The sequence below is a fragment of the Chiloscyllium plagiosum genome, chromosome 44 (assembly GCF_004010195.1).
Source record: "Chiloscyllium plagiosum isolate BGI_BamShark_2017 chromosome 44, ASM401019v2, whole genome shotgun sequence".
Lineage (NCBI taxonomy): Eukaryota > Metazoa > Chordata > Chondrichthyes > Orectolobiformes > Hemiscylliidae > Chiloscyllium > Chiloscyllium plagiosum.
In genome coordinates this window covers 5,011,622-5,024,059 of record NC_057753.1, presented here as the reverse complement: position 1 = coordinate 5,024,059, position 12,438 = coordinate 5,011,622, and the positions used below count along the sequence as shown (strand labels likewise).

Below are 12,438 nucleotides of genomic sequence, written 5' to 3'. Positions count from 1 at the left end.
TTTGGATACAGAACTGGCTCAAAGGTAGAAGACAGAGGGTGGTGGTGGAGGGTTGTTTTTCAGACTGGAGGCCTGTGACCAGTGGAGTGCCACAAGGATCGGTGCTGGGTCCTCTACTTTTTGTCATTTACATACTTGATTTGGATGCGAGCATAAGAAGTATAGTTAGTAAGTTTGCAGATGACACCAAAATTGGAGGTGTAGTGGACAGCGAAGAGGGTTACTTCAGATTACAACAGGATCTGGACCAGATGGGCTGAGAAGTAGCCGATGGAGTTTAATTCAGATAAATGCGAGGTGCTGCATTTTGGGAAAGCAAATCTTAGCAGGACTTATACACTTAATTTTAAGGTCCTGAGGAGTGTTGCTGAACAAAGAGACCTTGGAGTGCAGGTTCATAGCTCCTTGAAAGTGGAGTCGCAGGTAGATAGGATAGTGAAGAAGGCGTTTGATATGCTTTCCTTTATTGGTCAGAGTATTGAGTACAGGAGTTGGGTGGTCATGTTGCGGCTGTACGGGACATTGGTTAGGCCACTGTTGGAATATTGTGTGCAATTCTGGTCTCCTTCCTATCAGAAAGATGTTGTGAAACTTGATTGGGTTCAGAAAAGATTTACAAGGATGTTGCTAGGGTTGGAAGATCTGAGCTACAGGGAGAGGCTGAACAGGCTGGGGCTGCTTTCCCTGGAGTGTCGGAGGCTGAGGGGTGACCTTATAGAGGTTTACAAAATTATGAGGGGCATGGATAGGATAAATAGACAAAGTCTTTTCCCTGGGATCGGGGAGTCCAGAACGAGAGGGCATAGGTTTAGGTGAGAGGGGAAAGATATAAAAGAGACCTAAGGGGTACCTTTTTCTCACAGAGGGTGGTGCATGTATGGAATGAGCTGCCAGAGGATGGTGGTGGAAGCTGGTACAAATGTAACATTTAAGAGGTATTTGGATGGGTATATGAATAGGAAGGGTTTGAAGGGATATGGGCCGGGTGATGGCAGGTGTGTCCTGTACAGCCGCAACATGACCTCCCAACTCCTGTACCCAATAGTCTGACCAATAAAGGAAAGCATACCAAACATATACACAACCTTGCTAAAGAATACTGTCATTAACGACAGATGAAATTAGTAAATAGCAGAGAGATGATCAGGGAAGGCAGAGGTGAAACAGAGCAATGTGTGGATGTCACTTCAGATCCATGGTAAAGGAGCTAATGACAGCCCCAGAGCTATGGAACATTTAAGAACAAAGAACAAAGAAAATTACAGCACAGGAACATGCCCTTTGGCCCTCCGAGCCTGCACCAATCCAGGTCCTCTATCTAAACCTGTCTGTACCCCTCTGCTCCCTGCCCACTCATGTATTTGTCGAGACACATCTTAAATGACTCTATCGTCCCCGCCATTACCACCTCCGCTGGCAACGTGTTCCAGGTACCCACCCTCTGTGTAAAGAACTCCCTTAAACATTTTCCCTCTCACCTTGAACTCGTGACCCCTAGTAATTGGGTTCCCCCAGTCTGGGAAAAAGCTTCCTGCTATCCGCCCTGTCTATATCTCTCACGATGTTGTACACCTCAATCAGGTCCCCCGTCAACTTCCGTCTTTCTAATGAAAATAATCTTAAACTACTCAACCTCTCTTCATAGCTCGCACCCTCTATACCAGGCAACATCCTGGTGAACCTCCTCTGCACCCTCTCCAAAGCGCCCACATCCTTTTGGTAATGTGGTGACCAGAACTGTACGTGGTATTCCAAATGTGGCCGAACCAAAGTCCTATGCAACTGTAACATGACCTGCCGACTCTTGTACTCAATACCCCGTCTGAATAAGGAAAGCACGCCGTATGCCTTCTTGACCACTCAATCGAACTGCATTGCCACCTTCAGAGTACAATAGACCTGAACACCCAGATCTCTCTGCACATCAATTTTCCCCAGGGCTTTTCCAATTACTGTATAGTTCGCTCTTGAATTGGGTCTGCCAAAATGCATCACCTCGCATTTGCTGGGATTGAACTCCATTTCTCCGCCCAACTCTCCAGTTTATCAATATTCTGCTGCATTCTCTGACAGTCCCGTTCATTATCTGCTACTCCACCAATCTTAGTGTCATCTGCAAAATTGCTAATCAGACCACCTATACCTTCCTCCAGATCATTTATGGAGATCACAAACAATGGTGGTCCCAGCACAGATTCCTGTGGAGCACCACTGGTTACAGTTCTCCATTTTGAGTAACTCCCTTCCACTATTACTCTCTGTCTTGTGCTGCCCAGCCAGTTCTCTATCCATCGAGCTAGTACACCCTGGACCCCTTGCAACTTCACTTTCTCCATCAAACTACCATGGGGAACTTTATCAAATGCCTTACTGAAGTCCATGTGTGTGACATCTACAGCCCTTCCGTCATCGATCAACTTCGTCACTTCCTCAAAGAATTCTATTAAGTTAGGAAGACATGATCTTCCCTGCACAAAACCATGCTGCCTATCACTAATAAGCCGAAATGTAAATAGACCCTATCCCTCAGTATCTTCTCCAGCAGCTTCCATATCACTGACGTCAGACTCACTGGTCTATAATTACCTGGATTATCCCAGCTACCCTTAAACAAGGGGACAATATTAGCAATTCTCCAGTCCTCCGGGACTTCACCCGTGTTCGAGGATGCTACAAAGACATCTGTTAAGGAACATCTTACAGGTAAGAAAGGACAGGACAAAACGGTCAAAATTGGGAATGAATGGTCAAGAAAAGTTCACCTCTGAAACAATCGCAGTTTTCAATGTTAAAATCTCCTGCTGGAGTTCTGTAGCTTGAAAGTTTTCAGAAGCACTGGAGTCAGAGAAAAAAAAATCTCACAGTAGAGGAAATCCCAGGGAGCAGACGATGTCATTGTGTCAGTACGTGATAACATCTCACACAGGAACACAGAGTATCTCAGTCTGTGCAATCCAGACGTGAAGGATTGGAGGGTCCCTGATAGGTGGCAGAAGAGATTAACAAGAATGTTTGGTGGTGAAGGATTCTCATTGTAGTGTTGAGTTCATGAAAGTCAGGTTGCTTCCTCTGAAGAAAGAGGCTGAGGTGATATTTGTCAAAGGCGCACACTTTTATGACGATTTTCTATAAGATAGATAAGAGAACACTATTCCCTTCAGCTGCTGGAGCGTTGGAGGCTAAGGGGTGACCTTATAGAGGTTTACAAAATTATGAGGGGCATGGATAGGAAGGTTTGGAGGGATATGGGCCGGGTGCTGGCAGGTGGGACTAGATTGGGTTGGGATATCTGGTCGGTATGGACAGGTTGGACCGAAGAGTCTGTTTCCATGCTGTATCTCTATGACTGATATACCAAGATGCTAACTGAGCTGAACAGTCTGAGCTATAAAGATTAGATTAGATTGTGGATAAGCATGAGGGAATCATGGGTTTGCAGAAACTAAGATAATTCTTGCGGCAAAGGACATTGAGGGGAGATTTGATAGAAGCTAGAGATTTTGATAGTGGTAAGAAAGATCGAGAAAAGTATTTTTCTCATTGCCTAATTATGAAAAGAATTACAGACAGAGATTTATGATTTTGGGTGAGATTTACTTATGGAAGGTGGAAGATGTAAGTGATTTGTAGCAATTTGTAATGACCAGGAAATAGACACTTACACTCAAAGCCTGAATAATCCTGCCACGTTTTTGATGTGATGTTTGGTTTGAGTTTCCTTCTTCAAATCTTCTTTTAATATTCTGGAAAAGAAGTTTACAAAATGAATCAAGTTTCCAAAATCAATTGAGGTCGTACAGCACATTCTGGAGTAATCCAATTCTGATTGCCCTGTTTTAGAAGGATATTATTAATTTCAAGACTAGGGGGCATATTTTTAAGGTGAGAAGAAAAAGATTTTAAAAAGGCACTGGGTGCAATTTTTTTTCCAAAGAGAGTGGTTCATGAGTGGAATGAACTTCCAGAGGAAGTAGTGGATGCAGGTTATGGTACCATGTTTAAAAGATATTTAGATAAGTACATGAATAAGAAATGTTTGTAGGGATATGGGCCAAGCGCGGGCAGGTGGAACCAGTTTAGTTTGGGATTATGGTTGGCATGGACTGGTTGGACCAAAGGGTCTGTTTCTGTGCTGTATGACTGTAATCAGTGAAGGATAGAAGTTCACAACTTTCTGATCTCCTCGCCTAGAAATGAGCATGCATGCGCCCTGTCGTACACTGCCCCTTGTCTTGGTCAGCAGTCCCTCGATTTGAGGATGCTGTTGTCTCTGGGTTGTGAGTTTCTGCCCTGTGACTGAACAGAACCACGAATCTTCGGGCACAGGATGTCCCATGCGATGACAGGGTATGGACAGCACGAATTGCCACCTTTGCTTCCCTGCTCTGCCTCCTCAGTAAGATGTTGGGTGTGAAAGGCGAATGCAGCTGGATGGACAGGTTGGAACCCATTCTGAACAATGGGCAGCAAGCTCCGCCCACTCATTCCAATAGTTGCCCCCATCCGCTTCGCGCATGCCTGCTGCCGCCCGCTGCCCCCAACAAAGATGGCGGCCGTCCCAAACCAGGCCCAAATAGCCGGGAGGGGAGGCCTGCAATCCTCGCCCTTTCCGGTGCCAGCGGAAGAGATTTCCCCCGCGGTTTCCGGCCGACACGAGACGTTTTTGAAGCCTCTCCGCCTACCCACTGCCCGGTCCATCGGTTTCACCGATCCGCCTGATCCTCACTGTTCGTGTCTCAGACAGACAAGACCGTGACCATCGACGACCCGAAGGAGGATGGAAAATGCGCATGCGCCGGGCAGGACCGGGTCTTCTCCTCGGCACTGCGCATGCTCCACTGTCGCCGCGCCCTACTGATTGACGGGGACTGCGGACCAATAGAAAGAAATGGAGGCGGGGCATTAGTCCTTCAACCAATGGGATTGGAGAGGGGCGGAGCGCACACCAGCCAGGGAGAATCCTGCCCTCATTCATAAATCTTGTGGTGTGTGATTTTTTTCTAACTGATATATCATTACAACTCAATGACACTTTACCCTTTCACTATACACTCTGTGTCATATATGGTCATGTTCCACAACCACTCCGAAAGCTAGAGCTTCCAAATAAAAGCCCTTCACCCTCCTCCAAGACACCATCCACAACCTTCACCACCTCCAAGATTTTCGTCTCCTCAGCCCCCAATGATTCGTCTTCATCACGGACATCCAGTCCCTGCACACATCAATTTGCCATGACGAAACCCTCCAAGCCCTTCGTTTCTTCCTCTCACGCCGTCCCAACCAACACCCTCATCCGCCTGGCTGAACTGGTCCTCACCCTCAATAACTTCTCCTTCCAATCCTCCCACTTCCTCCAAGCTAAAGGGGTAGCCATGGGCATCCGCATGGGACCCAGCTATGCCTGCCTGTTTATCGGATATGTGGAAGAGTCCATCTTCCGCAGTTACACCCGCACCGCCCCCACCTGTTCCTTCACTACATCGATGACTGTATCGGTGCCGCCTCGTGCTCCCATGAGGAGGTTGAACAGTTATCAGCTTTACCAAAACCTTCCACACTGACCTCAAATTCACCTGGATCATCTCGGACACCTCCCTCCCCTTCCTGGACCTCTCCATCACCGTCTCCAGCGACCGAGTAGCCACAGACATCCACTACAAGCCCACTGACTCCCACAGCTACCGAGACTACACCTCCTCTCACCCTCGCTCCTGTAAAAACACCATTCCTTATTCCCAATTTCTCCACCTCCATCGCATCTGTTCTCAGGATGACCAATTCCACTTCAGAAAGTCCCAGATGGCCTCCTTCTTCCACGATCGCCACTTCCCTTCCCACGTGGTTGACAATGCCCTCCAGCGTATCTCCTTCACTTCACGCAACACCCCCCTTGACCCCACCCCTCCCAACACAACAAAGACAGAACCCTCCAGTCCTCACCTTCCACCCCGCCAAACTTCACACACAGCGCATCATCCTCCACCACTTCCGCCACTGCGCCCACACCACTCCCCTCACCTCTGTCCAAGGCCCCAAGGGATCCTTCCACATCCGTAAAAAAATCTACCAATGTCATCGGCCATATCCGTTGCACGCGGTGTGGTCTCCTCTACATCGAGGAGACAGGACGCCTTCTTGCGGATTGATTCAGAGAACATCTCTGGGACACTCACACCCACCAACCCCACCACCCTGTGGCTGAACACTTCAACTACCCCTCCCACTCCATCAAGGACATGCAGGTCCTGGGCCTCCTCCACCGCCAAACCATTACCCACCCGACTCCTGGAGGAAGAATGCCTCATATTCCGCCTTGGGACCCTGTAACCACACAGGATCAGTGTGGATTTCAAAAGCTTCTTCATTTCCCCTTCCCCCCCCTCCCCTACATTATCCCAGTCCCAAGCCTCCAACTCAGCACCGCCCTCCGGACCTGTCCATCACGCCCCCCTCTGACCTATCACCTTGTCCCTCCCCTTTATCCACCTATAGCTTTCTCAGCGACCTTCCTCCCAACCCCACCCCTCTCCCATTTATCTCTCAGTCCTGGCCCACAAACCTCATTCCTGTTGAAGGGCTTATGCCCGAAACATCGTTTCTCCAGCTCCTCGGATGCTGCCTGACTTGCTGTGCTGTCCCAGCAACCATTTTTGACTCTGATCTCCAGCATCTGCAGTCCTCATTTTCTCCTTCCAAATAAACCTGTTGCACGATAACCTGGTGTCGTGTGATTTTTTACTTTTACCTCATTCGTAAAGACACAGACCGAAAAGGAGAAACTCATCACATTGTCTTGAAGTGTGTGTGGGGAGCGGGGTTTAATCAATCAGGGTTAAAGGTGGCAAATGATACATGTTTTCATTTTTATCTAATCATAGTAAACTTTGGAATTCAGATCATGGAACCCGACAGCGTGGAAGCTGGCCACTCGGCCCATTGAGTGCAAACCGACCCACCGAAGAGCATCCCTCCCAGAGCCCCCGCTGCCACCACCACCACCCATCTTCAACCCTGCACTTCTCATGACTACTCTGCCTCACCTACACATCTCTGGACACTACAGGCAAATTAACATGGCCAACCAACCTAACCTGCACATCTTTGGGCTGTGAGAAGAAAGCCCCACAGACACAGGGAGAACATGCCAACTCCACACAGACAGTCACCCAAGGGTGGAATGGTCGCAGACTTTGTGCTGACCACTGAGCCACTGTGCCATCTGAATGCAGATGGGGATAACCGAAACTATTTCCTGTGGTAGTAGCAATCCTATTGCTGTTTAATAATAAAACTGATTGAAAGAAATTAAAGTTGGGGACCATAGGACAATGAACACAAGGAATTGAGGAGAATGGGTTCCAAGAGAAATGCGGCTTGGATGATATCACATTTTACACAGCACACAGTGAGCCTGTGGTTTCACTCTAGTGAAGAATTTATGAACATTATCATTCCAAATTACTCTAAGGGATCTTAAGAGAAACAATTTTGTCTGTTTGTGGAGTGAAGCCAGCAAGCAGCAGCAGCAGCTGTGATCCCAGACACAGTGTAACACATACACTTATACATGCAGACAGCCAACCATACATACAGACTGACACACACTGACAGCCACCCACACACAGTGACTGACAGACATACTCTGACATACATACACATACATTGACACACACACACACTCTCACATACAAAACCAGCCATGCAGACTGACACACTCAAATACAAAGAGAGTAACCCACACAAAAGGTACTGATACAGTTGTTCTTATGTACACAGACAGCCACACACTCACTCAGAGAAACACACAGTCACAGACATAGACTTACATACATTCTCAGAGTCACACACAGCCACCCACACACACTTATTGACAGCACCGTCTCACATACGTGCTCACTGACACAGAGATTCACTCACACATATAGACAACTCTCGCTCTCTTACATATACAGAGCCTATACTCTCTCACAGATTGACTGCCATTCAAAACAGACTGATACACTCCATGAGCTTATCACAGTTGTTTTTGGGGATGAGGATGGAGAAGGTAGGGGAAAGGGGGAGCCCATTAAAATGGATTAACACATGGTGGAAATAGTAAAGACTTGATACGCTGTGTCTTGAATACAAAGCTGATGTATTTGAATTTTATCCGGCGTATGTGCCACAGGATGTGGCTTGCAGCAAAACCCAATCACTGAAGTCACTCGTGAACTCGTTGGTGTTTCATCAGGTTAGCCGACCTGGTGAATCTCTTCCCACATTCAAAACACGTGAATGGCTTCTCTCCCGTGTGGGAACGGTGATGTATCGCGAGGTCAGACATTCGCCTGAATCCACTTCCGCAGTGGGAGCATCTGAACGGTCTCGCGTCAGAGTGAACACGCTGATGGGACGTCAGTTCTCGAGAACTTTTGTAGCACTTCCCACAGTCTGGGCACTTCAAAGGTCTCTCTTCAGAGTGAACTTGCTGGTGTCTCAGCAGATCGGATGAGTGAGCGAATCCTTTTCCACACACTGAGCAGCCGAACGGTCTCTCCCCGGTGTGAACGCGCTGGTGTACCGTAAGTTGAGACGATCGCCTGAACCCAGACCCACAGTGCGAGCACCTGAACGGTCTCTCATCTGAGTGAATACGCTGATGGGACATTAATTCTCCAGAACATTTATAGCACTTCCCACAGTCTGGGCACTTAAAAGGTCTCTCGTCTGTGTGAACCCGCTGGTGTTCCAGCAGGTGTGATGACTGAGTGTATCCCTTCCCACACTCAGAGCAAGTGAACGGCCTCTCCCCTGTGTGAACCCGCTGGTGTTCCAGAAGGTGGGACGACCGAGTGAATCCCTTTCGACACTCAGAGCAGATGAACGGCCTCTCCCCAGTGTGACTGCGCCGATGGATTTCCAACTGGGATGGGTAGTTGAATCCCTTCCCACAGTCTCCACATTTCCACAGTTCCTCAGGGTGAACGCTAACTTTTGCCTCCATAATCAAAGTCTGATGACATCCAGGTCCTGATGAATTGAGTATCTCCATCAGAAGCTGAAGTGATGTTTAGATGGACTTTCCTCAACTACTACAGTCTCCCATCCAAAATCCTGAAAAGCGATTAGAAAACAGAACTAAGGAAATATCATTGACAGTTCACAAAACAAAGGTAAAATATGAAATTGAGATGAATGAGTCTGGTAATTTGTGGGTGTGCCTAGTAAAATGCAACCATAAAACCAGCTGCCTGAAACCAAACAAGTTCTCTAACATCCTTAAGGATAGAGAACTTGCTGCCCAGTCTGGACCTATACAGGACTCAAACTTCCAATCTGGCCCAGTCCCATTTGTCAGCATTTAGCCCACATCCCTCTAAATGCCTTTTAAATGTTGTCTCCATCACTTCCTATGACAGCTCATTCCATACACATACCACCTTCCACATGGAAAAGTTACCCCTCAAGTCCTTTTTAAATCTTTCCCCTCTCATCTTAAACCTATGCTCTCTAGTTTTGGACTCCCCCAGCTCTAGGAAAGGATCTTGGCTATTCAACCTATCCACGCCCCTCATGTTTTATAAACCCCTCAGCTTCCAAAGCACCAGAGAGAAAAGCCCCAGCCTTTTCTGCCTCTTCCTATAACTCAAACCCTCCAATCTCGGCAACATCCTTTGAACTCTTTATGGCTCCCTCTCAAGTTTAATAACATCGTTCCTATAGAAGGGCAACCAGAATTATAAGCAGTATTCCAAAAGTGGCCTCACCAACGGAAGCCACAGCTCCTACACTCAATATTCTGACCAATGAAGGCAAGCATGCCAAATGCCTTCTTCACCATCCTGTTTACCTGCTACTCCACTTTCAAAGAACAAAGAAAATTTACAGCCCAGGAACAGGCCCTACGGCCCTCCAAGCCTGAGCCCATCCAAATGTACTGTCTAAACCTGTCGGTCAATTCCTAAGCATCTGTATCCCTCTGCTCCCCACCTACTCATGCATCTGTCCAGATGCATCTTAAATGAATCTACCTTGCCTGCCTTCAAGGAACTATGCACCTTGTACCCATTGGTCCCTTGTTTGGCAACACTTCTCACGGCCCAACCATTTACAGTATAAGCCATATCCTGGTTTGCCTTACCAAAATGCAGCACCTCACATTTATCTAATTTAATCTCCATCTGCCACTCCTTAGCCCATTGGCACGTCTGATCAACCTTCTTCTCTGTCCACTATACTGCCTATTTTGGTGTCATCTGCAAACTTACTAACCATGCCTTCTATCATATTTCAGTTTACATTTCAGATTCAACACGGAGTCCAGAGGTTTCTGCATAAACAGAGTCATCAGGATCTGAAAAGGTGCTGTAACCTGATGCTATGTTTATACTGTGTCTGCTTGCCTTAGACTCCCCACCAATGGAAGTAGCTCTTTTCTAACTATCCAATCAGCCACCAAGCACAACCCAAAATCACCATTTGGTCTTCGAATACCACAGTGATGCATTTTAGCAGAAGAGATTGGGACAGGCAATATACAATTAATGGTACAATTCTAAAGAATGTGCAGGGATAGAGGAATTCTTGTTTTTATGTATACAGCTCTTTGAATGTCAGAGGATATATTAGTCAGCAAAACAATTGGATCCCAAGCTTCACAAATGGGATATCAAAGACAAAAATAGTTACGTTGAAAATTCAAGTATCGTGCCAACCTCTGGTCACCACGTTTTAAGAAGGGGGAAGAGGAGAATGATCAAAATGGGGTGGCACGGTGGCTCAGTGGTTAGCACTGCTACCTCACAGCGCCAGAGACCCGGGTTCGATTCAAACCTCGGGCAACTGTATGTTTGCACATTCTCCCCATGTCCGCGTGGGCTTCTTCCAGGTCCTCTGGTTTACACCCACAATCCGAAGATATGCTGGGTAGGTGAATTGGCCGTGCTAAATTGCCCATAGTGTTCAGGGATGGGTAGGTTAGGTGCATTAGTCAAGTGTAAATGTAGAGTACTTGGGTAGTGGAATACTCTTTGGATGGTCGGTGTGGACTTGTTGGATCGAAGGGCCTGTTTCAATGTTGTAGGGATTCTATTCTATCTCATTGATTTAGAAAAGGAGATTGAGAGAAGATTTAATTGAGTTACAATACTGAAGCCAGGTTTAAATAAAGTTGAGAAAGACAATCTGTACCCACCAGATGATTGTACACAAACTAGGGAGAGATCGAAATTTTTGACTAAGAGACAGGATGAGAAGGCAGCGCATGATAATGCCCTGGAACTTGCTGCCTTTGAAGAAAGTGAAAGTGGACAGTAATTGATTTCAGTTGAGAAAAATCGCATATAAAATCACAGGGATAGAACAGGAGGGTGGCTGTGGAGACCATGCAAGGTCTCAGTGCACTCCTCTCTCGCGTACTCACTCTGTGACTCTTTTGAGTGAACTCGTTCAGTCAGCGAAGGATCTGCCTGTGAGATCCTTTATGCAGGCCTGGACTCTCTGCCGCACCGCACGCTGCCCTCGAAACCTGTTGATCGTCCCGCTGAAGGAGTTGACCCCCGACTGAGTGTTGCGGACTGGCACACTCCAAGGTCCGGGACTACGTGTTGAGGGACGGGCGGAAGCTTGGGGCAGCTGCCGCCAAGGCGCGGTGGGGAAAGACCACCGTGTAACGTCTGCCTGCCAAAGAACAGGGGGCCCACGCAGTAAGTGGGCTCCGCTGACGCCTCAGCTAAATATACGGATAGTAAACGTACAGACCTGTGTATACGAATGATTACTCTACCTCTGTGTGCAAGGAAATGGAATGTTTACGTATGTATGGCATGACCAACTGTACAGATCATCCAAACAATTTATGAATAAAGTATATCTTTGAAATTAAAACAAAAGTTCAGTCAGCGCCCGTGGAAATTCGTGCTACAATTCTTCCGAGGCCATCAGCCCCTTTGGTGTGTCTGTGGCACCTCGGTTCCCACTTCCAGCCACACTCAAATCTGCAACCTCCTCCCACAGGCACAACCCCAGTCACTCTGCCAGAGCCTGAACCGGGCTGGTTTCGTGTTTCCTGTCGGTCAGTCCTCCTCTTGCAATGCCCCGCCGGTTTGCGAAAGGCCTCCCTGTCATTTGCCAGGATAATACCAGCCTGAGACGGGAGACCGGCATTTCTCTGGCTCGGAGTTGGCAGCGACCGTCGGGTGGGGAAGATCGCGCGTGCGCCGTGGTGGCCTCGATAGAGGGGCGTTCGGTGGAACATTGCCCCGCATAAAGATGGCGGGGTGATTTTCCCCCCCACAAGGGCGGGGGAGAAGTCAGTAATTCCAGACCATTCCCTGCAAAAGCGGGACGTGCACTTACATAAACGGTGTCTGAGGTTCACTCTGGGTCTTCAAGAAGTTTCCCAGCCTACTTCTCTGACTTTGCACACACACGCGCATGCAGTTGCTCATTCGC

General features: G+C 47.7%; 2 protein-coding genes across 5 annotated transcripts in view; one reads left to right on the top strand and one right to left on the bottom strand.

The window, feature by feature from the left end:
- Positions 1–7,110, top strand: part of LOC122543470 (zinc finger protein 883-like) — a 27,374-nt gene extending 20,264 nt beyond the window's left edge. The window contains exon 3 of the transcript XR_006310036.1: positions 6,882–7,110. The gene's annotated coding sequence lies outside the window, so the exon portion shown is untranslated. The remainder of the gene's footprint in view (positions 1–6,881) is intronic.
- Positions 1–12,438, bottom strand: part of LOC122543482 (zinc finger protein 239-like) — a 15,572-nt gene extending 3,134 nt beyond the window's left edge. Inside the window, exons 1-3 of one of the 4 annotated variants that reach the window (XM_043682211.1) lie at positions 12,343–12,438; positions 8,211–9,099; positions 4,683–4,685 (exon numbers count right to left, since the gene is read on the bottom strand). In XM_043682211.1, the coding sequence (XP_043538146.1) occupies positions 4,683–4,685; positions 8,211–9,037 (830 nt within the window). In that variant the 5' untranslated portion in view covers positions 9,038–9,099; positions 12,343–12,438. Of the gene's footprint in view, positions 1–3,662; positions 3,910–4,370; positions 5,333–8,210; positions 9,100–12,342 lie in introns of those variants that run through there. The other 3 variants (XM_043682208.1, XM_043682209.1, XM_043682210.1) reach the window with 3 other exon arrangements.